Source organism: Eschrichtius robustus, chromosome 11 (assembly GCF_028021215.1).
Source record: "Eschrichtius robustus isolate mEscRob2 chromosome 11, mEscRob2.pri, whole genome shotgun sequence".
Lineage (NCBI taxonomy): Eukaryota > Metazoa > Chordata > Mammalia > Artiodactyla > Eschrichtiidae > Eschrichtius > Eschrichtius robustus.
Genome location: NC_090834.1, coordinates 113,840,869 through 113,865,056, shown reverse-complemented (window position 1 = coordinate 113,865,056; position 24,188 = coordinate 113,840,869). Strand labels below are relative to the sequence as shown.

Here is a 24,188-nt window from a genome sequence, read left to right as displayed (position 1 = left end):
GCCGTGTCCTGAGCGGGGAGAGGAGGCGGCCCGGGTCGGGGCTGGGGGCCGGCAGAGCCACGGCTGCGTGGGCCCCCAGCCCTCTCCTCACACCGCCTTCCTGCAGAGACCCTCCGGGCGCGCAGGGAACGTGAGGAACTGCGCCTCGGGAGCCAACCAGCCCCAACTGACTTCTGTCAGAATGTTGCCTGATTCATCCCGCAGGTGAATCTTCCTGGGGAAGCAGGCTGTGTCCCAAACACTCAGAAGCCACGGTGAAAGAGACTCTGCCCTGCGGAAGCCGCGTGTTGCAAATGCCTGTTTGTTAAAGCTCTGTGTTTGGCCCTTATTGCCCACTGAGAAGCGGACAGTGAGGCCAGTTAGGTCCGTTTCTGTAGCGTGGCTTTCGCGCTTCCATCAGAACGACGGGAGAATAGCACGGCGGCGGCCTCTGGTGAGGCCTGACCCCGCCTCGCTGCAGAAACTCTGCCGCCTTCTCCCACCTGCTCAGGAGTGGGGGAGGGGGAGGGACTGGGGGGATTATGTGATGATTCGAGGGAGCTTTGTTGGCATCTTTACACTCGTTTTTGTCAATGGGTGTCATTCGTTTTGTCTTTTCTTTCTTATATTTGCAAGAGACCTTCTCTACTTAGCCAGTGTCTCCCTCCAGGAGACGCGAGTTACTGGGAGTAAATACTAGTGCCCCAGGACGTCGGTAGAGACTCCCCTGGGCTGCGTGGAAGGTCCCCGTGTGCTGAGGCCAGGGGCCGCGGGGCTCCGTGGGGAGGGTCGGGTCTCATCCGGGCCCGGTGGTGCTTCCAGGACAGAGGGCAGAGACACGGCTTGGATCACTCTTCAAAATGGGGAAGAATGGGCTTTTCAGTTGCCGTTTTACACGATCTCAGTTTTGGGTTGTAAAGATTCATGTGAGTCTGAACACGGTGTGCCCACCCGGAATGATCTAGATCGGGGCAGCGAGTGCAGAGGCAGGCGATGGGCGGGTGGAGACTGGGGCCTGGAGCCGCTGCCCCGCACTGGCCTTCACTGAGGCAGGGTCTGGGCTAGAGGGGTGCTGGGTTTCCCAGTTTTCAGAGAGAAACTAGAACAAGAAAACAACCTATGTGTGCACCTCGCTTTCTAAGCACATTGAGAGCTGATCAGAGTGGGCCTGAGGCGGCCCTGGGCTGCCTCTGCCTTTGTTCCTCTGAGTTTAAAGTTCTGTTTAGAAAATGAGTTTAAAATGAGAGGGTGTCGTCAGGAGCTTTGGCGTCTGAATGTGTGTGTGTGTCTCCTCTCAGGGCGTGGTGACCGCCGCCGCCAGCCTCATCACCACCTTAGCACAGAAGAACCCGGAAGAGTTTAAAACCTCTGTCTCTCTGGCCGTCTCCAGGTTAAGCAGAGTAAGTCCGTCGAGGGGAACGGAACTCGGTGGGTTTTGGTCTTAGTTATTTTCTTTAATTAATATATGTACTTTTTGGAATGCAAGATGTTTGGGTCAGTTTGTAAGTTCAGGGGTGGACGTGTCTTGGTTAATAGCTGATCGGCTTTTCTTTCGACCTTTTTGTCAGAAGTGCCCTGTTCGCGCGGCAGAGTGCACAGAGCAGGGCGGCTCAGCCCCTGGCCCCGCTACGGGGAGGAAGCGTCCTCAAAGTGCATTCAGCTCTGCGCTTTAAGTTTTGTGTGGCAAGATCACACAGCATATGTTGTTTTGTGATTGGCTTGCTTTGCCCGACACGTGAAGTTGGCGAATTGTTTCGCGTGCCGACGGCTGGTCCCTGCTGCCGTGCAGCGTCTGTGCCCCGCCCGCCTGTGCCTTGTCTTGTCCAGCACTTAGCCCTCCCCCAGAGGTGACTCAGGAGCCTGGCCCCGCCCAGCGCTGGGCGCCCTCTCGCGTTGTGATCTGGTCTGCGTTTTCCTGATTACCTACGAGCTGGGCAGCTTTGCACGTTTACTAGCTCTTGGAATACCTTCTTTTGTGAAGAGCCTGTCCAGTCTTTCACCCACTTTCCCATGGCGTTGTCTTTTTCGTTGTTTTATAGAAGTTCTTGTTTTATTTTGTTAATTTACCTTAATTTTGTATTTCTTTTTACATTTATATTTACTTATTTTTTTGGCCGCGCCACGTGGCGTGTGGGATCCTAGTTCCCGACCAGGGATCGACCCCGGGCCCCCTGCAGTGGGAGCGCTGGAAGTGAGGAGTCCTAGCCACTGGGCCGCCAGGGAAGTCCCCTTTATATATTTTAGATATGAGCACTTTGTTGGTTAGATGGGGTTGAACCAAACAGAATTGCCAACTTTTAACCATTATTGATCTACAAAAATGCCAGCTTCGTACGGTTCAGCCTACTCTGTGTTTAAAAATCTTGTCCTGCTCTGTAACTTGCCATTTCAGTCTCTTATGAAGTCTTCTATGATCAGAAATTCCACATTTTAGTATAGTCAGACTTACTAATCCTTTCCTGTATGGTTAATGCCTTCGTGTCCTTAAATGTCTGAAGTTGTTCCCTGTTCTGAGGGCTCGCGTGCAGGTCGATGATCCCACCTGGGACAGGTGTCTCTGTGTGGTGCTGCTTTCTCCCCGCAGACTCTGCGCTGCCCCTTGGTCCCACACCAGCAGCTGAGTCTGTGCTGCACTGCCTTGGTTTCTCTGTACATCTTTGCACCAGTGGTGTGACTTTGGGTTAATTTGATGCCTCGTGGGGCCAGTGTTCCCCCACTCAACAGAATCCTACTGGGGCTGCCTTTAACCTGTAGGTCAGTTTTGGGAGAATTCAAATCTATGTAGTATTGAGATTTTCAATCTATGACCATGGTATTTCTCTCCATTTACTTAATCTTTAATTTCTCTCAAAAATGTTTCAACTTCTCGAGTAGAGGTTCTTTTATTTTTTATTCGTCTTGTCTTTATATACTTTATTTAAAAAATGCTGTTCTCAATGACACCCTATAAATGTTATTATACAATAGCGTATGCTGGTTTGCACAGTTGGTTTTTGTTTATTGCTCTTGATGTTGGCAATTTTGCTAAACTCACCTATTAATTTTGGTAATTGATACGTGGATTGCTTTGGGTCTTCCTCGTATTCCATCATGTGGTCTGTGGAGCATGACAGTTTTTTTCCTTTCCCAGTCCATATTTGTTTATACTTTCTGCTTTATGGCTCCAATCGGGACCTCCACTGCAGTGTTGAACATGAGAGGTAATTGGTGTCTTGTTTCTACTCTCGAAGGGGGAAGGTCTACGATGTTTCACTGTTAAGTACGACGTAGGCTGGTTTTGTCAGTGTTCCTTCTCTTTGCCACATTAAGGAAATTCCTTTCTGTATCTTTGCTAACATTTTTATCATTGATTAACTGGTGAAGCCATTTGAATTTAGGGTTTTCTTTGTGAGACAACTTCTAATTATGCATTCAATTCAAATTCAATTCTTGACATTTGCTAACTTGTGTAAATATTCAGACATATTGGCAGGAAGTGATTCTGTGTGTCGGCTTCATATTGAGGTCTCTCTTCTCCATTTTGACGCTGGATATTTGCCCTTTTCATTTTTTGCTTGATTAATCTCATCAAGTGTGTAAGAATTTCTTTTGACTTTGTTGGTCCTATTTTGATTTTTCTACCTTATTACTTTCTGCTTATATCTTTATTGTTTTCTCTACTTTCTTTGGGTTAATTTGCTAGTCGCTTTCCAAACCCTTGAGATGAATTTTTCAATGCTTTTGTTTTTGTATTTGTTTCATTGTGTGCATTTAAAGCTGTAAGTTTGTCTCTAAGTGTGGCGTTAGCTGCATGAGACGTATTCGAAAGGCAGCCTTTGTTGGCCGGCTGTGTCCACGCGGTGGCGCGGTCCTTCTTCCACTCGGTGCGCCCGCACCCGCTTCTGCTGGTCCTGTCAGTGCTTTACACGGCTTGGAGCTCACCCACTGCAGGAGTGGCCGTGTCTCAGGTCACTCATGACCTGGTGTCTCCACTGCGAGCTTTGTGACAGGAGCCGCTCCGAGCTCCCAGACGCAGGACGTGGGGAGGCGCCGGGCTGCGTGTTGGTGGGCGTGTGCTGCCTTAGGGACAGTCCCGTGTTCAGGAGGCTGAGGGGGTGTCTGTCCTGCCCAGACTGTGTGGGACAGGCGGGTGGCAGCGTGATGGGAGGCCGCTTGCTCTCGGGCCTGGGCAGCTCGCGGCGGGGCCTGTGCTCGGGGCGGTGTGGGTGCAGGGCCGGGACCGAAGGCCTCCCTTCTGCGTTTAATGCACTTTCCCAGTCCAGGCTCCGAGAACGCTGTACCGAGGGCGGGGTCGCTGTGGCGCTCTCGAGGGTCCGGTGCCCAGGGTTTGTGTCCCGCGGGGGAGGGGCGTCATCGCTCAGTGGCTCCTCCTGGGGCCTGGGCGGCTGTGCTCCTGCCCCTCAGACACAGACAAGTGCGCCGCACGCTCTCAGCACACCTGCCCACGGTGTCTCATCCCCCGTGCTGTTTTGCAGATCGTGACGTCGGCCTCCACAGACCTCCAGGATTACACGTACTATTTCGTCCCGGCTCCCTGGCTGTCAGTCAAACTTCTGAGGCTGCTGCAGTGCTACCCACCCCCAGGTGACAGCGTGCAGCAGAGGCCTCTCCGCAGGGGTTTACTGCAGCGTGTTAGGGTTAGGTCTCTTGTTTGCTATCTTTAAAGTCCTCTCCGGTGCTGGCTCTTGTTCTCTGGATCTTTCTGTGATGCTGCCATGGCTCTTGGCTTTCCCCAGCAGCTGGTAGAGAAATCACAATTTTGGTACGGCTCGGGGTGATCTCTGTTTTTATGAGTAATTCTGGAAACTGTTTGAAACCTTACATCCTAAGTTGTTAACAATCTGTGTAACCTTAAAGTACACATCACTGATATTGTTAATGTTCGTGTTTTATTCTAAAACGTTACGTTTGACTAGTATGATAGGTATCTAGAAATAGAATTTCCTGGTTGAAGAATGCACAAGAGAATTTGTGTTCAATACTTCCAAATTGCCTCTACAAAGATGGTTTTATTGTTGTAACCTTTACATTTTAATCTTCATTTGTGTTTGTACAAGGTATGTCTTTGTTAAATTCCAGTAACTTTCCATTCTGAGTCTGTTTTATGCTAAAGCGTGAGCCGCACACCCTGCGGCAGAGCCCTCACGTGGGAGCGGGAGCGGGACCCCACCGTTGCCTCCCCCTCCCGCCCGCCGGCCGCCCCCGTCTCCCCTGCGGCAGTAGTTCTCTCCGTGGAACTGACCTCTGCCTCCTTTATTCCGAGACCTGGGGCGACTCCGACCCCCGATGGGGGTGAATCTCATCACCCTCCTCCTCCTTTCAGGCCCCTGCCCCCCATCCCGGGGCGGCTTTGGGGGCCCTGCCCTCCGTCCGCTCAGGTGTGCAGGGCCTGCCCTCCCTGAGCAGCTGGTGGTTGGGTAGGTGCCATAGATGTGCTGCAACAGTTTCTGGAGTTTTGGTATTTTTATTGCTTTCTTAGTCTTTTTTTGGTCCGTTATTTCTTTTCTTCTGGTTTGACTAGAACTTTAAAATTTTCTTTCTCATTTTATTGCTCTTCATAGTGTTTTCTCTGTTTCTATTGGTAATAGCAGGTAGAGGAAAAAACCTTTTGCTCCCCCTTCCCTCAGACTTTCATATCATGTGTTTTGTCCACGTCTCTGAGATTTTATTTTCCTTGACTTACATAATCTATATTTCAGCAAAAACTTGTGTATGTTATTTGTGTTAAAATGTACGTGTAGTTACCCTGGCTGTCAAATCCTCTTATTTTAAGCAGCTACACGGTTTGAGTAGGGGTCCTCGCCCTTCCTTTTGGGGTTGTGAGATGAGGGGTACCAGTACGCAGGTGGGGCGGCCGTGCGGGCCGAGGGGAGCCGGGCCAACGTCTGTCTGTCTCGCCCAGAAGACCCTGCAGTGCGAGGCCGCCTCACCGAGTGCCTGGAGACGATTCTGAACAAGGCCCAGGAGCCGCCCAAGTCCAAGAAGGTGCAGCACTCCAACGCCAAGAACGCCGTGCTCTTCGAGGCCATCAGCCTCATCATCCACCACGACAGGTGGGCCCCGCGCCTGCCCCCCGCGCCGCCCTCCCCGGCGGCCTGAGGGCGCCGCGCTCTGAGCCGCCCCGTGCGCGCTCTGGCCTCAGAGCCTCCACGCCGTGAGCTTGACTGCCGTGCTCTCACTTCCCCCAGAGGGCTCCCCTGCTTCTCTTGGGCGTCCTGCCCGACCCGCTGCTCCCAGGGCCACCTGGGAATGCGGCGTGAGCACGTGCGCCCTGTAGGCTTTGTTGGTCTGAGGCTGTGGTGGGAAAGCGTGTGGAGGTGGCACGGGGAGGGGAGGGGGAGGGGGAGGGAGGGAAGAGGGTGGGGGGGTGCTCCTGCGGCCCCGCCTTCCTGCAGCGCTTCCGCCAGGTGCAGCTGCCTGAGCTCTGCGGTCCACGGGGCTGGGCACCGGTAACAAGACTGTCCCTCTCGGAGGGGCCTCCTTGTCCTTGTTAACTGTGTTCAGAGGGCAGAGTAAAGAGCGAGCAGAGACTTAACGCCAAGTTTCATGTAGTCGGTACTTAAATAGCCAGTAACCTCTTTTATATCATCTCCGTCTGTGCGTCTGTCTCTTGGCGTCGCGGCTTTTGTCCGGCTGTCGGCCAAGCGGGTTCTCTGGCTGAGAGCCCACCCCTGGGTGAGGCTTGGTGAAAGCCGGGTCCCCCTGCCGCCCCCGCCCCGCCAGCTTGGCGTGGAGGCTCAGGGTCTCAGCTGCCCTCGACCCTCTGGAGTCAGGGGTTCTGCAGATGCACTCAGAAATGCTCTGGGGGACGCAAGGCGCGCGGGTCCTCGTGTGGTGCCAACCAGAGTGAGCGTCAGGCCTTGCGTCCCGGGAGGCCGTGGTGGCCGTGAACGTGGCACGGCCTAGGCTGATGGGGGACCCCTGCCCACCCACTCTCCCGTCCGCACAGCGAGCCAAACCTGCTGGTCCGCGCCTGTAACCAGCTGGGCCAGTTCCTGCAGCACCGGGAGACCAACCTGCGCTACCTGGCCCTGGAGAGCATGTGTGCGCTGGCCAGCTCCGAGTTCTCCCACGAGGCCGTGAAGACGCACATCGAGACGGTCATCAGCGCCCTGAAGGCAAGTGTGCCCTTCCGGGGGCTGCCTGGCCACGGGGGCGCCTTGTCCCTGTGTCACTCGTGCTGTCACTCACGAGCTACCGGTGGGGGGGTCCCGCGGTCACTTGGGGCCGTGCTCTCAGGCCCCGGGCGATCTGCCCGGCTGTGTGCGTCCCCGGGCGGTTCTGGGTTCTGCCCGCAAGAGACCATGACCACACAGGGCATCTCCCGCTGGGCCAGGCACGCGAGCAGAGTCGCAATAAAAATTGGGATCAATAGAAACTGTTCTTTTTGGTAGAAGGATGAAATATTTTGTCCATGTCTCTGAGAAAACTCACTCCTTGCGGAAGAATATTTGCTTTTTCCAGGGAATTGAAATTCCAGAGCTGGAAGAACCAAGCTGAGGTCTTCTGCTCTAATGAGGGTTGGTTCCTCAGGGTCAGACACAGCCACATCCACTGCGTTCCTATGTGTTAGAAAACTGAAGGCAGGTGGGGAAGCTATAGAACCCACTGTCTTGGTCCTGGGCTTACTGCTGAGAACACGTCTGACCCTGTTCCTTTGGGTTTGCACGTATTTAATAGACATTTTTGGTGTGTGTTTTGAACAAGAGGCCGTACAAAGGTTTGGAATTTCGCTTTCTGGTGTTTCGAATTCCTCCTGGGTGGTTGTGGCGTCTCTTTCCGTCACTGCCTGGATGAGAAAGACTTGCTCTTGCCGTGCCTGTGGCTGGGCCCACGGCAGCGCCTCTCATACTGTCCTGTGCTGGGGAGCAGCCGTGCTCTTGCTTCTGAGGGTCTGCGGTGGGGCTGGGAGCCAGCACGGGGACAGGCTCTCAGGCGACGCGGAAGGGGCCGGTCTGTGACCACACGGCGGGCGGCCTCTGACCCACCCCCCTGGGGATGGAGCGGGGTTGTGATCTTGGCCGGTCCAGAGCCGCCTGGCCCGAGTGCCGGAGTGAGGGGGGCAGTGGGGTGGCAAGTGAGGGGCTCTCGGGGCCCTGGATTTGGGAGGTGAGTGGGGAGAGCTCCGAGTGAGCATTGGGACGGGGTCGGCCGGGCGGCTCAGGACCATGGGAGGGTATGTGTCACAGCGGACTGCCACCGTCCCCTGCCCAGGCTCCTTTCATGTGGCTGTTGGCTCTGTGCTCGTTCCCCAGACGGAGCGGGACGTGAGCGTGCGGCAGCGGGCCGTGGACCTGCTCTACGCCATGTGCGACCGCAGCAACGCCCAGCAGATCGTGGCCGAGATGCTGAGCTACTTGGAGACGGCCGACTACTCTATCCGAGAAGAGATTGTGAGTTCTGGCGGCCTCTGTGTCGTCACCGGCACCGATGCTTGTGTGTCTCAGCTGAGGTACCTTCTTACAGCCTTTGTTGGGAGTCTCCTGTGTACTGGATGGAAGAGTCCTTTGCTTTAGTTTTTTATCAGCGTTTTCAGTGGAGCCTTCCGGTCTTTCAGAATCACTTTGCAGAGGCCCTCCCCCTCCCCCACCTCCGCCTCCCCCTCCTCCCTCTCCCCCCTCCTCCCCCTCCCCCTCCCCCACCTCCCCCTCCGCCTCCCCCTCCCCCTCCTGTGCGGAGGTCCCGGGAGGCAGGTGCTCAGCACAGAGGGAGCAGGGCGTGCGTGGGGAGCGGGCACAGCGGGGACACAGGCCGGCGTGGCAGTGAGGGGCCCCCAGCGCCCAGCTTTGGGGCCAGCTCTGGGCTCGAAGGACTCCAAGCCGAGGGCGGTGACAAGGCGGGTGTCCTGGAACGACACTCTGGGGTCGTTACGGAGGGTCGACTTGGAGGCCAGAGGGTGTGCAGAGCAGGTGGACGGGGCCTCTGGGGCGCGGTCAGGAGGTCATGCTGGGGAAGGTGGGCGTGAGGGCGGCAGCGCGGGGGGCCGGGCTCCAGGTCGGCGGCAGTGCTGCTCAGGGCAGGCTCAGTGCAGGAGGAGGCTGTACCCTGGGGAGGTGAGGGGTCTCCTTTCCGCAGCCCGGAGCAGGGGCCCTGGGGAGCCGGTGAGAAGGGGTGTTGGAGCAGGAGGCCCAGCGAGTGCGGCCTGCGCTTTGCCAGCGGGGCTGCCTGGGCTGCGGGCCGGGTGGGTGGGGCGGGCGGGGCTCGCCATGCCTCCTGCAGCTGTGCCCTTCTCGCCTGTTCTCCCTCGACACGTCCTTCCACGTCTGCTCCTGGAACCTTAGACTTACGGGCGCCTTTGAGAAGTGGGGGTCGCTTTGGCATGGGTTCAGGCCCTTCTGAGGCCCTCCCTGAGTGGCCGTGCCCTGCAGGTGCTGAAGGTCGCCATCCTGGCGGAGAAGTACGCCGTGGACTACACGTGGTACGTGGACACCATCCTGAACCTGATCCGCATCGCGGGCGACTACGTGAGCGAGGAGGTGTGGTACCGCGTCATCCAGATTGTCATCAACCGGGACGACGTGCAGGGCTACGCCGCCAAGACGGTGTTTGAGGTGTGGCCCCGCCCCGCCCCCGCCAGCCTTCCCGCAGGCCGGGCTCCGGCACTGCTCCTGCCTCCGCTGGAGTCTCAGTGCCCTCTCTCCCTGATTGCAGCACCGCGGCCCTGGGTGGGAGGCTCTCGGTCAGCAAGCGGCCTCCTGAGCAAGCTGCCCGGGCCGGGGCCTCGGGCTGGCCTCTGTGTGTCCGAGAGCAAGCGTGGGGCCGCCGTGGGGGGTTCGCGGTCTCCGTCGGCGAGGGCTGTGTGCCCCCACCCCTGCCCAGGGCCCAAGCGTCAGTTTTTGGGAGCAGCTCTCATTCCAGGGGTGGGGTCGGCCGCGGCCCTGCCCGTGGGGCTCCCCTGCTACTGATTCCTCTGCCGAAGTGGCCAGGAGGGAGGATGGGGCGGGGAGTGCATTCGGGAGGGGCTCAGCAGGCTCCCCGGGAAGGCAGCCTGAGCCCGCTCTCCTGGCTCGTCACGCGGCTCAGTGGCTTTCTCCGGTGGCCGAGCGCTACCGGTGCCTCCTCTGCCTGGGCACCAGGCTCACCGCGCGTGCTCTTCCGTAGGCGCTGCAGGCCCCAGCGTGCCACGAGAACCTGGTCAAAGTCGGTGGCTACATCCTAGGGGAGTTTGGGAACTTGATAGCAGGAGACCCGAGATCCAGGTGAGTCACCCGGGGGCCGGGAGTCCCGCATCCAGTGCCGGGCCTGTGCCCACTGGTTCTCACCCGATGGCCTAGTAGAGGCCAGCTGATGTCCCGAGCTCCCCAGGACAGCCCGGAGCGAGGGCACGTCCACTCTGGTTGACTGTACGGAACACGGGGATTCTGGGGGGAAAAGGAGACGTGGCCGATGGCCAGCGCTGTTCAGAGGGAAGCCGGGGCTCGGCCTGGAGCTGGAACGCGCAGATTCTGGCGGAGCGTGGGCTCACCTCCCCGTGTCACTCTGCGCTCACTCCCCGTCCGGCGGGGACGCACGGGGGTCAGGCTCTGGCGGGGTGGGCCAGGCGGGGCGTGAGGCGTGGCGGTGACGCCGTGCCCTGTGTGCCCCCCCAGCCCCCTGACCCAGTTCCACCTGCTGCACTCCAAGTTCCACCTGTGCAGCGTCCCCACCAGGGCGCTCCTCCTGTCCACCTACATCAAGTTCGTGAACCTCTTCCCGGAGGTGAAGGGCACCATCCAGGATGTGCTGCGCAGTGACAGCCAGCTGAAGAACGCTGACGTGGAGCTGCAGCAGCGCGCCGTCGAGTACCTGCGGCTCAGCACCGTCGCCAGCACCGACATCCTGGTGCGCCACGCTGCTCTCTTCCCCCCCGCCTCGCCTTGGCCGCCCTGTTTGGGGGCCGGGGGCCATGGGGCTTTGTGCTGCGCTCACCCAGGGCTCCTTTCCCCCCAGGCGACTGTCCTGGAGGAGATGCCTCCGTTTCCAGAACGTGAGTCTTCTATCCTGGCCAAGCTCAAGAAGAAGAAGGGCCCCAGCACGGTGACTGACCTGGAGGAGGCCAAGCGGGAGAGGAGCGCCGACGTCAACGGGGGCCCCGAGCCCGCCCCGTCCAGCACCAGCGCCGCGGTGGGTCGCCTCCTGAGGGCCGTACCCTGCGTGAGCTCCTGGGGCACCTGGTCCCCGAGATCCGTGACCCTGGACTGTTGTCGTTGGGGGGGCGGGCTGACCCAGACACCTGTGTCTGTCGGCCAGACTGTGTCTGTCGGATGGTTGTCTGGGGTCCGCGGTCAGCTCCCACGTCTCCCCTCGGCTTTGGATTTAGAAGACGTGGTCACCCGTCTCTTGCACGACTGCCGTATAGTCCCGCGCCGCTTGCTGGTGTCCATGGACCCGCCTCCTGCTGTCCTCAGAGGGTTTTCACTAGTGAGCACATCAGCGCGCGCGTCCTGTTCGCGCACGATGCCCTGAGAACGTGTCCTTCGGCGTTCGTCGGGGAACATGCCGTTTGGAGAGTTGGGTTTCCTCTCTCGGCTCGCTGGAGGGAGCCCAGGGAGCAGGTGCGTCAGCCCGGCTGGGCAGCAGCCCCCGCGGCCCTGCGCGCGGCTCCCGAGGACCTTGGGCTTTACGCTTGGCCCGTCGGGAGGCAGCCTGGAGAGCTGTGTCTCCCCTCCAGGACGCCGGTCCAGTGCCATGGACGGTGCTGCTTACACTGTCCGGCGGCCTCTGTGAGGGCGGCGCGTGCCCGCGTGCGGACGGCCCGGGGCCCGGGTGGTTTGCTCATCCAGCACGTGCTCGTGTCTGAGTCCTGGTGCTCCGCGGGGGGCCGCTCGCCTGGCTCCACATCTCCCTGTGTGCCCCGGGGCCTCGGGCCCGCCGTGGGGCCTGTGCTCAGACCTGGCCTGGCCCTTGACTTGGGGCCCCGTCACAGTCAGGACCTCTCACCTGAGCCCTGATACCTTCTCTCCAGGGGCGCCCTTCGTGGCCCTGTGGATGTGAGTTCCCGTTTGTCCTCGCGGCTCGGGGAGCTGGGGCAGGGGGAAGGCCTTGACGGGGCTGGGGAGTTGAGGCAGAAGCAGCAGGACAGAAGAGGCTGGGGTCCCTCCTGGCTGGGATTCTCCTCCTGGTGTCTTCTTTCTCCTGTCTTCAAACTCAGAAGGGAGGCCCCGCCTCAAAGTGGCATTGAGATGTCTGGATTTTACAAGAAAACCTGTGATGCCTTTTGCTTTGTGTAATATTGGCCAGAATGCCTTTTATTTAGGCTCACAGGTCACGCCAGGAAGTGATTTTCTTTGTGGCCTTCCTGGGAGCTCAGCTCAGCTGTGGCTTCGGGGTGCTTGTCTGTGCGCCTTGAGGGTGGGTGTCTGGAGGCCGCCAGTCCTCCTGGGGCTTTGGGCTGGTGGAGGAGCCCGGAGCCGCCCTGCGCCCTGTGGTGTGCGGCGCTTCGAGCGGGTGTGACCTGTGCAGAGTGGGTGCCAGGCCGGCTCCTTGGGGAGGGTCTCCCCGAGTCCTGAGAAGAGGCGGGGGGTCCCAGTGCTGCAGGGTGGAGCCTGCACGTGGGGTCTGGGGAGGGAGCAGGCGTCCTAGCGGGGCCTCCCGAAGGAGCAGCCTTGCTTTTGTCTGTCTGTGTTTGACTTAACGGGACAGAAGGGTTTTCCTACTTTAAAAAGCATTTGCGCTGTTCTTCGGGAACCAGTGGAGGCATTGTGCAGTAGGTGGCAGAGGTGCAGTGACCCCGTCAGGCTGCGGGTTCTGTGGCCCAGGCAGAGGCCTTTCTCGCGTCACTCACAGGAGGCTCGGGGCCCCCCGGGAGCAGCTCCTAACCTTGGGTGGCCAGGCTCCCGAAGATGGCCTCGCTGGCGGGAGGCTGTTGTGAGGGGCTGTGTGTGCGGGAGTGTCGTCCCAGGTGCAGGGCTGAGAGCCCCCGTGGCCGTTTCATCCAGACTCCCCGACGGCGCAGAAGCTTCTGATGAAGCTCGACAGCTCCTCTGGGGCCCCCTCCCCTTCTCCTGGGGAGCCCGGCCTGGCCTGTCCGCTCTACCCAGGAGCCCCTTGCACCCGGAGCCGCCCGCTTCCGGCCGCAGCGTGGGCCTGGCGCGCTGCCTGCCCTGGAGCCCCGGGAAGGAGGGCCCGGCACGCGGAGCGGAGCTCTCAGCCGGCTCAGGCCCACGTCCTCTCTGCGCGACGGGACACGTGTTCTGTGACGCCTCTTTTGTCTCAACGTGGAATCCGTACAGAAGATCATCTGCCTACATGTGTGATTTTGCTAGAAATTCAGTGCAGTGCTCTAAATATAAAAGGGAAATAAGTAGTTATTTATGCTAACGTAATGATTCCCGCGTGTACGTCCTCAGCATGGCCTGAGGGCGGACTGGCCAGTGCCCAGGGTGGGTGCATCCACACTCCTGAGAAAGAAAGGGCGTTGGCCTCCTTTGGCTCTCAGCGTGGCTGCCAGCGTGGCTGCGTTCCTGGAAAGATGAGGGAGTGTGTCTTAAAACCGAGCAAGATGTTCACTGCAGTGACGAAGAGCAGCTCTCGGATGTAGCCTCAGGTGAACTGTAAGTGGATATTTGCCCTCAGGACGGTCCAGTGGGACATTTAAGCGTCATTCCAGATGAGTTCTCACAGGCCTGGTTCTTGCTGCGACACGATCCTCGTGGTCATCAGGACCCTGCACGTTTCTGGAACGTGTCCGCCCTGGCAGGGGCGGCGCCAGCTCTCTGTGCAGCCGGTGGGGGGACGTCTGGGGAGTGAGCGTATGGTGACTGCACTGTGGTGTCTCCTGTGAGTCTGGAGAGTGATTTGGGAAGGGCTTTGGCTTTGTTCTTTGTCTTTTGCCTAGGATCAAAAACCAGCTATTTAGGCACAACATTGTAAATCAACTATACTTCAATAAAAAAAAAAAGACAAAACAACGAAAAAAGCAATTATTTAAAAAAAAAACCCTGTTCTGCAGGCATTTTATCTGCTTTTTCTCTGTAACGAAATGGAACATAGAAATGATTAAGGATGCACCCTAATAAGCTGCTTGCTTTTACTCCTTTCATGTTTTCAGACTGTTTTAGATGGTTGACAGTGACGTGCGTGGGCTTCTCTCTGCAGCCAGACACCTCTTTTCAGGGTGCGGGGGGCGCAGGCCCTGCGCCTGCCCGGCGTGCTGCCCAGAAGGCTCCGCGCTGACCCTCCCCGCCCTCTCTTCCAGTCCACGCCGTCTCCGTCAGCAGACCTCCTGGGGCTGGGCGCTGCGCCCCCCGTGCCCACCGGACCGCCACCCTCCGCCGGCGGGCTGCTCGTGGACGTTTTCTCAGACTCACCCTCCGCGGTCGCTCCCCTGGCTCCCGGCTCCGAGGACAACTTCGCCAGGTAGTCTGCCGCCTGCGTCCCGAGGACAGGGGCTCCCCCCGCCCCCGCCAGGCCTGTGCCCTGGGTGCCCTGCCCTCAGGGAGGAAGGAGGCTCAGGCTCTGGGCGGGTGAGGGAGCGGCGGGCGCCCCGCGTGCTCTCTGCTGCTGTGGGCTGCGCCTGCCCTGCAGGACGCTTGTACTCTGCTCTCCGTGCTGTGCCCCTGGGCTCTCTGATCACGCCCCGTGTCTGCCCTCCAGGCACCTAGCTTTTTTTTTTGAAGAAACGCTCTTCAGTTCACAGTCACTGCTTTGTCCTGTGGGGTCTGCTTCCAAGGCCCACTTCCTGCTCCTCCGCTGACCCGTTCCATCCTTGTCACCTCTGTCTGACCGGTGTCCCGACGTTCACACCCCTGCTGTGGGCCAGCAGAGTCCTGCGTGCGGTCGACTTGGCCCCGTTCCCCCACTTTGAAGGCGAAATCCCAGGCTGCTCTTGGCCGCGCTTTGCTGCGCGGGTCCTGTCGCTTTTCCCTGCTTGCTCTGTGTCCCCCTGTCTCTGCGGATCTAAATCCAGCCAGGAGGTGGGGGCCGCCCTCCGAGAGGAGCGCGGGTGTGAGTTCTGTTGTCTCCGAGGAGCGGCTGCTTGTCCTCGGTCTTTGTGACCACGGAAGAGTTCTTGGGTTGTCTAGTTTCTCCAGTCTCTCTCCGTTCACCCCGCATGCTAATTCGTCTTTCCTGTTGCTTGTTGGAAATGACTGGGGAAGGGCAGGTTTGCAGTGCCGCTGGTTGTCCGTCTCTGGCTGAAAACAGACTCTCTTTTTTTAAACTGAGGTATAGTTAGTTGGTTTACAACATCATATTAGTGTCAGGTGTACAACGTAGGGACTCAACTGTTTTAGGTTATATTCCGTTTAAAGTTATTACAAAATAGTGGCTGTATTTCCCTGTGCTGTACAATATATCCTTGTAGCTTATCTATCTTATGCATAGCAGGTTGTACCTCTTATTCCCGTACGCTGTCTTCCCTCTTTCCTCTTCCTTCTCCCTGCTGGTAACCACTAGTTTGTTCTCTATATCGGTGAGTCTGTTTCTGCTTTGTTATATTCATTTATTTTTCAGATTCCACACGTGAATGGCAGCATGCAGTATTTGTCTTTCTCTGTCTGACTTATTGCACTTAGCATGACGCCCTCCAAGTCCATCCATGTTGCAAATGACAGAATTTCATTTTTGTTATGGCTGAGTGAGTGAGTGTGTGTATGTGTGTGTGTGTGTGTGTATTCCATTGTATATTATACCACATCTTTATCCACTCATCCGCTGACGGACACTTAGGTTGCTTCCATATCTTCACTTCTGTAAATAATGCTGCTGTGAATATTGGGGTGTGTGTATCTTTTCAAATTAGTGTTTTCATTCTCCTTGAATATACCCAGGACTGGAATTGCCGGATCATGTGGTAGCTGTATTTTTAGTTTTTGGAGGAACCTCCATACTGTTCTCCAGTGTTTGCACCAGTTTACATCCCCACCAACAGTGTGCCAGGGCTCCCTTTTCTCCACGTCCTCGTCAGCATTTGTTACTTGTGGGCTTCTTGCTGATGCCATTCTGACAGGTGTGACGTGTTGTCTCTTTGTGGGTCTGATCCCCGTTTCCCTGATGATCAGTGATGTTGAGCATCTTTTCATGTGCCTGTTGGCATCTGTATGTCTCCTTTGGAAAAATGTCTATTCAGGTCTTCTGCCTGTTTTTTAATTGGGTTGTTTGGTTTTTCGGTATTGGGTTGTATGAGCTGCTTATATGTTTTGGAAATTAGCCTCTTATTGGTCTTACCATTTGCAAATATTTTCTCCCATTCAGTAGGTTGTCTTTTTGTTTTGTTGATGATTTCCTTTGCTGTGCAAAAGCTTTTAAGTTTAATTAGGTCTCGTTTATCTTCGCATTTGTTTCCTTTGCCTTAGGAGCAGATCCAAGAAAATATTTGCTGCGGTTTATGTCAAAGTGTGCTCTGCCTGTGTTCTCTTCTAGGAGTTTTATGGTTTCAGGCTTACATGTCAGTCTTTAATCCATTCTGAGTTTATTTTTGTATGTAGCGTGAGATGTTCTAGGCTCATGCTTTTCCACGTAGCTGTCCAGCTTTCCCAGCACCAGGGGAAGGGGGAGCGGGGGAGAGGGGAGGGGAGGACGGGAGGCGCGGGGAGGGCCGCCTGGGTGTGGGCGTGGGTGTGCGTGGCCTGCGCACAGCCCCGGTGGCCGAGCCTGTGGGCCGACTTGAACAGACGTGTGTGCTTTTGCCGTGGCGCCCGTGTCCTGAGTCAGTGGAAGCTGTTCACGGTTGAGCAGCACCTTCATGGAAGGCAGACGACCTGCTCCTGCGGTCATTCCTTGGTTGCGCCGTGTCACCCTCTCAGCTTACCTCCCATCTCTAGCGGGCACTTTTAATGGTGTTTGTTGGAATATTTGCTGCTTTTCCCTTCCCTCACGTCCCAGAGAGGTTATTCTGGTCTTCGTGTTCTTTAAACCCTTTTTCAAAACTGATCTTGGTATTTTCGGTGGGTGGGTGGCTTTGAGTGACTCACATGCTGTCCCTTGTCCCCCAGGTTTGTCTGTAAAAATAATGGTGTGTTGTTTGAAAACCAGCTTCTTCAGATTGGACTGAAGTCTGAGTTTCGGCAGAATTTAGGTACGTGTTTTACTTTACTTAATGAAAACTTCTCTTAGAAGTTATGAGGAGAAAGTATTTCCAAATCACATATCTCAAAAGGGTCTAGTTTCTAGAATATATAGAGGACTCCAAATCAACAACAGAAAAACAACCCAGTTAAAAAATGGGCAAAAGTCTTAGACATTTCTCTAAGGAAGACATTCAGATGTCCAAAAGAGCATGAAAAGGTGCCCAGCATCACTAATAGTCTGAGAAATGCAATCAGACCCGTCGAGGTACCACCTCACACGCATCAGCACGGCTGCTATAAAAAACAAAACAAGTGTTGGCGAGGACGTAGAGAAATTGGAAGCTTGTGCGCTGGGGGGATGTATTTGCTGCTGTGGCAAACAGTCTGGAGGTTTCTTAAAAAACTAAAAATAGAACTCCCATATATATGACCTAGCAATCCCACTTCTGGGTATTTACCCAAAAGAATTGAAAGGAAAGCAGCGACTGGAACAGGTACTCGCACACCCATGTTCACAGTCACCAAAGGGTGGAGGCAACCCGAGTGTCCGTCCATTTGAGTGGATGCACAAAATGTGGTTTAAACACACAACGGAACACTACTCAGCCTTAAAAAGGAAGGAAACTGTGACACAGGCTACACAGGGTGAACCTTGAGGACACTACACTCAGTGAAATAATCCAGTCACAGGAGGACAAATGCTGTCTGATTCCACTCCCAGGAGGTCCCTGGAGGAGTCAGATCCATAGAGACAGGAAGTAGACGGTGGGGCCCGGGGTGGGGGAGGGGAGGGGAGTGAGTGTTCATGGGGACAGAGCGTCCGTTTGGGAAGACGGAACGTTCCGGGGATGATGGTGGGGAAGGTAACACGACCATGTGCATGTGCTTCGTGCCCTGCCTTGTGCACCTAGAAGTGGCTGAGATGGTAAATTGCAGGCTGTATACTGTATGTTTTACCCCATTTTTAAAAAAAGCCTTCTGTTTCCCCCAGCCCCCCAAAATTATGCCCACTGACTACTGGGGCTGCTGCCGAGGGGCCCTGTGGGCTGCTGGCCCCGCCTCCCTCTTGGCACCATCGTGGAGCCTTGTCTGTGGAAACGAGTGGAGGGTGGGAAGGCAGCGCGTCTGCCCCGCAGGGCCCCTCAGACTCCTTCTCACTGAGGACGGACGGAGGTGTTGGTTTCTCATTTGATGAAGGGGTTAGACTCCGGGCCACGGTGGCGTCACCCAGGAGCCGTGGTGTTTCTTAGGCTGTGGGAGAGGCATGCCCACCTGTGCGTCCTTTTCAGGAGATTGGAAGTTCACGTTCCATTCTGAATTCTGAGGGCGTAAAGGCGTTCACAGAGGTCTGTGTGGCGGTTTCTGCTGTGCTGGCTCCGAGCCCCCCAAGTGCCGAGGCTGAGGGCTCGGGGCGTCACTTGTGTGGGGCGGGGGCTCTGGGTTCCTCCGTGCAGCTCAGGAGCCTGTGGCGTGGCGTGGGAACAAGCTCCTCTGCTTCCTTCTAGGCCGGATGTTCATATTTTACGGTAATAAGACCTCCACGCAGTTCCTGAGCTTTACTCCTACGCTCATCTGTTCGGACGACCTCCAGGCCAATATCCTTGGTTCCGTTGCCCCTCGGCCCCTGGCAGAAGCGGGTGGAGGGTAGACCAGGAGGACGTTTCCAGGTGCTGTTACTGCAGCCTCAGGGGACCTTCCCACACTCACGTTGCTTGTTTATAACGCTGGTGAAGTTCATGCAGGCCTGTCCCGGCCTCCACATCCGCCGGGGCTCTGGTCTCCTTGGGGAGTCTCCCAGGGAGCTGCTGCCCAGGCAGAGCGAGTGATGGGCCACCTGGGACGAGCTGCGACTGGAGACAGTCCCGTATAAACGGCAGAACTGGGACGTGAGCTTCTCCAGCCCATCAGCCCTGCCATCCAGGTGTCTTGTTCCTGTGAGGACGGGCCGCCCGGGTAAAGTGAGGGAGAAGGAGGCCCAGCTTGACCACCAAGGATGCCGCCTTCCCTGGAAAAGCCGTGTGAAGCAGGAACCTCCTTACTACAGGCCAGATCTATTTTTATTTTAAGATAAGCACGTTTTAAACGTGGACCGTTAAAGCTAAGTGTTTCGGGATAGTCATTAAAAACACACGTACGGCAGGTTTCGTCCGAGGTCAGGATGTGAGCGCCGACTCCTGCCGGGCCCCTTCTGGAGCCTCTCTGACCTCGGGGCTCACGGGGCTCAGCCCGTGTTCCCAGCGTCGCCACAGCTTCCTTGACACACGCACATCTGAGCCTGCAGACCAAGCCCGTGGACCCCACCGTGGACGGGGGCGCGCAGGTGCAGCAGGCCGTCAACATAGAGTGCGTGTCCGACTTCACCGAGGCGCCCGTCCTCAACATCCAGTTCAGGTGGGAGCCCCGGCCGAGGCACCAGCCGCTCTTGCTGGACGCGGGGGTGTCAGGCTGGGCCAGCGCGTGGCTGTGACGCGGGACCTCTGCATCCTTCCTTCAGAGGGTGTGGTGAGGACCGAGGGGTGACCTGCCGTGCACACTCCGGCGTCTGCTACAGGGGGTGTGGGAAGTGGGGGAGGGAAAGCGTGCCCCGGGGTCTGGGACGCCGGGTGGGCGGGGCCTTCTTCCCAAGGCCCGGCGCTTTCAGGCCAGAGACCGAGGGCTTGTCGCGCCGCGGCGCTGCCCGGCCTGCTGCCCCAGAGGTCAGCTGCAGGGTGGTGGGCCCTCCAGGTCCTTGTCGGGTGTGTGAGCCCCTGCGTGTTGTACTCTGAGCACACAGGCCGGTTTGATGATTTTTTGTGACGTGTCTGTGTTGCTTCTCGGCTCGTTCCTGCCATCTTTCAGTGACTGCGGTAGAGTGTGCACACCAGCCTTCCCTGCTGGCTATTTGTAAGGTTAAATTTTGAAAAAGCACCTTTCCAAATACGAAGTATACAGAGACCTGCAGATGGCGTACTTTGTAAAATGTAGGGAAATAGACGTGCAGAATTTTTGTTTCATTCCGTAGGCGCACTGTTTTCTTTTAGTCTTTTCATGGAAAAAAGAAAAAACCCACATGATTTAAACTTGGAGTTGTAGGACATGGACTGCTCGGGAACGGGAAGAGGTGGCGCCTGTCCCCGGTGGTGCGACCAGCCCGGCAGCCTTGGCCGGGGGTGGCAGGGGCACGTTCCCCGACGTCCTCGGCCATCGATGACGGTGCGCCGGAGACGGACCAGCCTCCCTGGAGCCCCGGGCTGCCCTTCCAGATCTCTCCGCCCCGCCTTTTGCACGCGGCCCCTCTGTGCTCTGGAGGTGGCACGCTCGGGACCTGGACTCTTCCCAGCGTGCCTCTGTGTTGCTCACAGGTATGGGGGGACCTTTCAGAATGTGTCTGTGAAGCTGCCTATCACACTCAACAAGTTTTTCCAGCCCACGGAAATGGCTTCTCAGGATTTCTTCCAGCGCTGGAAGCAGCTCAGCAAGTGAGTGGCGCCCTGTGCCCCCGGATGGGCGGGGGGCCTCGGCTCTGGCTCAGCTGACGGCACCCGCGCTGGCCTCTGTTTCCCACAGTCCCCAGCAGGAAGTGCAGAATATCTTCAAGGCGAAGCATCCAATGGACACAGAGATCACCAAAGCCAAGGTAAAGGTCTTGCTGTGGACGTTCCCAGGGTCGGGACACGACCGGAGCCCTCGGAGGAGGCTGGCGGGTTCTCCCCTTGGAGAACCCTCCACCTCTGTTGGCGCCGGTGCAAGGGGCTCCTGTTTCTCCCGGTTCTTCCCACAGATTATTGGCTTTGGTTCTGCACTCCTAGAGGAAGTTGATCCTAATCCCGCAAACTTTGTGGGAGCCGGTATCATACACACCAAAACCACCCAGATTGGATGCTTACTGCGTTTGGAGCCGAATCTGCAAGCCCAGGTCAAGCGCCTTGAGGGAATCGCTGAATACGCTTAAATTTTTTTTTTTTTTTTTTTACTGTGGTGTAATTCATACACAGTGAGATGTGCAGATAGATCCCAAATGTGGTAGTTTGATGTGTTTCGACAGATGTGTACACCTGTGTAACCACCACCACCTGTTGGTGCGTGTAACATTTCCACTGCCCCAGAAAGTTCCCTGGCACGCCCGCATCAGCCCTGGCCTCCCTAGGAGGCAGCGCCGTGTGGCCCAGTGTGGGGCCCACCTGGCCCCGGTCTCCAGCAGTCACCGTGTTGCTGCCGTGTCCACGGTGGGTCCTCGTGGAGCATGTGGCCCTCCTTTGCGGGGAGGTGCCACGCTGGTTTGCCCAGCCCTCCTGTCGATGGACATCAGGCTGCCCCTGTTTCAGGAGGCATTGAATAGGGCTGCTGCAAACATCCGGACATGCCTTTGTGTAGGACACGGGCTGCTTGGGAACGGGAAGAGGTGGCGCCTGTCCCCGGTGGTGCCACCAGCCCGTGTTTTCATTTCACATGGGGAACAGTTAGGGTGGGATTGCCGGCTCATGGGGTCCGGGCACGGTCAACATTGCTGCCCCGACAGCGATGCGGTCTCAGATGCCCACCAGCCGCGCGTGAAGGTTCCAGTTGGTCCACATGCACACGAGCACTTGTTATTGTCAAACTGTTTTATTTTTGCCACTGAAAGCGTGTTCGATGCTTGAGTCTGTCAACAGTGGGCGCCTCCAGGGAAGGGCTGAGCAGGGGGCCTTGAGGGACCGCTGGGCGGGGCTGGCCCCGCAGCATCTGCCCTGGCACCGCCACTGACCCGCTGTGTCCTCTGTTTCAGATGTACCGACTCACGCTGCGGACGAGTAGAGAAACTGTCTCTCAGAGATTGTGTGAATTGCTTTCGGAACAGTTTTAATCAACAAGGACAGAGGGTCAGGCTCCTGTGTCTGCGTTTTTCTTCATCTCCACTATCGTCTTCGTTGCCATGCTGCAAGTCCATGCCCTGTCTAGCGTCGCAGCCCGGGCGCCTCCCAGCCCTGCTTCTCTGGCCTCGTCCCTTCTGGGGATGGATGGGGAGCCTGTGTGCCGCTGAGGAAGAAAAGGCTCAACCTGGACCCAGCCGGCCTGCCCAGTCAGGAGGAGAGGGGCGTGGATCCTGGGATCCACTCTTATAGAAATCAAGACAGTTCTGTGGTTAAGTCTACAAATTAAAGGGAATTTAGAAGTTTGAATGAAAATGGAAAGTTTTTTGAAATTTTATCAAGATGCCGGTGCTATCTTACTGATAGTTCATCTCTGATGCTCTGAGAGGAGAGGCGGCATTCTGTCTGCCATGGGAATAGATCTTGGCTACTTGGATGGGAGACGGGGAGGTGGCCCAGGGGCTGATGGGTATGTCCACATGGGGCCCAAGCGCCGACCTCGGCCAGGGTGAGAGCACAGTGCCTGGGGGCTTGCCGGGGCCGGGTTCTGAATCTAGAAGTTAGACAGGGTTGTGTTCTCAATGACAATCAACAAAAACACGTATCCTGGCTAGATTTAATTCTATTTTCCTTTTTCCCAGCACTGTGTTCTTAAAGTGAGATTTGTAAAGCCGCCTGACTGAGACCTTATGTGTGCAGTGCTGGGGGGAGGGTTCCTGGTGGCTCTAGAGGGTGTGTACCTAACCTCATGCATCTTTGGGTTTCAAATGAGTGCACCGTCACCACAGTGGCCCAGGACTGGTTCCCGATTGTGATGGCAGCGTTTGTTGTGGGCCAACAGAGAAGATTTCTGGAAGGTGAGCTGGTCTCTTCCCTGTGCAGTGGCCTAAATGTGCCGGGGTCATGATTGCAGGCTGGGGTGCTGTGGACCTTGGCCTGTGCAGTGGGAGGAGGGAGGCCTGCGTGTGGTCAGGAAGCAGAGAGCAGAGCGGGCATGAGCTGGCACCTGTCCCCGCCCCCGCCCCGTGCGCGCGGCTCTCACGTGCCGTCCCCTGCGCCTCGAGATGCCGAGGCGGGGCCCGTGTCCTGTTAGCGGCAGATGCACCAGGTGGGCGGCAGGCACAGGCTGCAGGTTTGTCCTCGACAGACAACGTCTGCTTTCGGCACTGAGGGGCCCAGGAAGAGCTGGGGCCCTTGTTGGTTACCCTGGCTTTCCAGCAGGGACCGGGCTCCCTGCTGCGCGGTGGGGAAAACCATGTGGGGCAGGGCAACACAGTGGCCCTCTGCCGTGGTGCGGGTCGCGGGGAGGCAGCTTCTGGGAGTCGCCATGTGGGTACTGGGGCCCCCCGCGCTGCGGACGCCCCACTCAAGTTTCCCGCACCCACCAGCCTGTGCGGCCCCTGCAGCGCGCAGTTGTGGAGGCTGAGGCCTTGCGCGTGTGGCAGCGTGGCCGCTGGTGGCACCGCTTTGCACTGCAGACGGATGGCGTGGCCGTCGTGCTTTTGTTCGAGGTGCTGGACGGTATGCGGTGCTTGGGCTCCAGTGTTCGGACTGCCAGCTCAGGGCTGGTTTCTTATGTCAGCCGACGCCCTCCCTCCACCCACCGTTCTGGGTGAGCGTCCATCAGCAAAGAAGAACAAATGCTGGGATGGCGATCGGAATGTGTGTGGTCTTTGGAGGGAAAGGCGCCCGGCATACGGCTCAAGGTCCCGTCCTGTGGGGCTGCATGGGGCGCTGAGAACCGATGACACGGGCCCGTCGTCCGGAACCTGTTCCCCAGTCACGGGGGTGGAAGCTTAGGTGTGTCGAGGTGACGTGCCTTTTGTTCTGCACTTGGGTTTGGGACGTGGGCTGAGCCTGTGGGACTCATCCTGGTGGGGCCTGCGGCCTGGCCTTGGCTCCCCCAACTCCATGGTGCGCGTTGGGGGCCTGCCTTCTGGAGGCCTGGGTCTAGGGGACCAGTGGGCCCAGGGGGTTCCTTCCTGGGGAGTGAGCCTGCTGAGCTCAGGCGGGGTGACCCCAGCCACAGGCAGGGTACAGGGTCCCACGGGACGGAGGGCCTCACAGGAGAGTAGTCCTGAGCTGGGAAGGGTGAGAGGGCCTGCAGGGGAGGGGAGGGGAGGGGAAGGCCGGGGGCCCGCAGTGGCATCCCTTCTTGGCCCAGACTGGTGCGGGTCCAGCGCCATGGGCCGGCCGTGGGTCTGGGGACTCAGGAATGCCCGAGGGGCGTGGGAGACAGCAGGAGCAGAGCTCAGGAGCCTTTGTGCCTTGACCAGTGCCAGTTTATTTGTTGTCTGTTCACGCGGGGCTCATGGTGCACAGGCGCCTGGTGTCCCCTCCCCAGGGTGAGCTTTGTTGGTGGGCAGGCGGTGACGCTGGCCTCTCCCTTCCC

At 57.6% G+C, this 24,188-nt stretch overlaps 1 protein-coding gene across 2 annotated transcripts in view; it reads left to right on the top strand.

Annotated features, from left to right (window-relative positions):
- AP2A2 (adaptor related protein complex 2 subunit alpha 2) overlaps positions 1-22,111 on the top strand; it is a 63,810-nt gene extending 41,699 nt beyond the window's left edge. Inside the window, exons 6-22 of one of the 2 annotated variants that reach the window (XM_068556721.1) lie at positions 1,278-1,379; positions 4,455-4,563; positions 5,885-6,032; positions 6,929-7,097; positions 8,235-8,372; positions 9,348-9,530; positions 10,081-10,178; positions 10,569-10,800; positions 10,909-11,082; positions 14,156-14,316; positions 16,893-16,975; positions 18,473-18,564; positions 19,237-19,358; positions 20,309-20,425; positions 20,514-20,583; positions 20,728-20,862; positions 21,712-22,111. In XM_068556721.1, coding sequence (XP_068412822.1) covers positions 1,278-1,379; positions 4,455-4,563; positions 5,885-6,032; positions 6,929-7,097; positions 8,235-8,372; positions 9,348-9,530; positions 10,081-10,178; positions 10,569-10,800; positions 10,909-11,082; positions 14,156-14,316; positions 16,893-16,975; positions 18,473-18,564; positions 19,237-19,358; positions 20,309-20,425; positions 20,514-20,583; positions 20,728-20,862; positions 21,712-21,789 — 2,211 coding nt within the window. In that variant the 3' untranslated portion in view covers positions 21,790-22,111. Of the gene's footprint in view, positions 1-1,277; positions 1,380-4,454; positions 4,564-5,881; positions 6,033-6,928; positions 7,098-8,234; positions 8,373-9,347; positions 9,531-10,080; positions 10,179-10,568; positions 10,801-10,908; positions 11,083-14,155; positions 14,317-16,892; positions 16,976-18,472; positions 18,565-19,236; positions 19,359-20,308; positions 20,426-20,513; positions 20,584-20,727; positions 20,863-21,711 lie in introns of both variants that reach the window. The other variant, XM_068556720.1, reaches the window with a different exon arrangement.
- Positions 22,112-24,188: the final 2,077 nt, after the last annotated feature.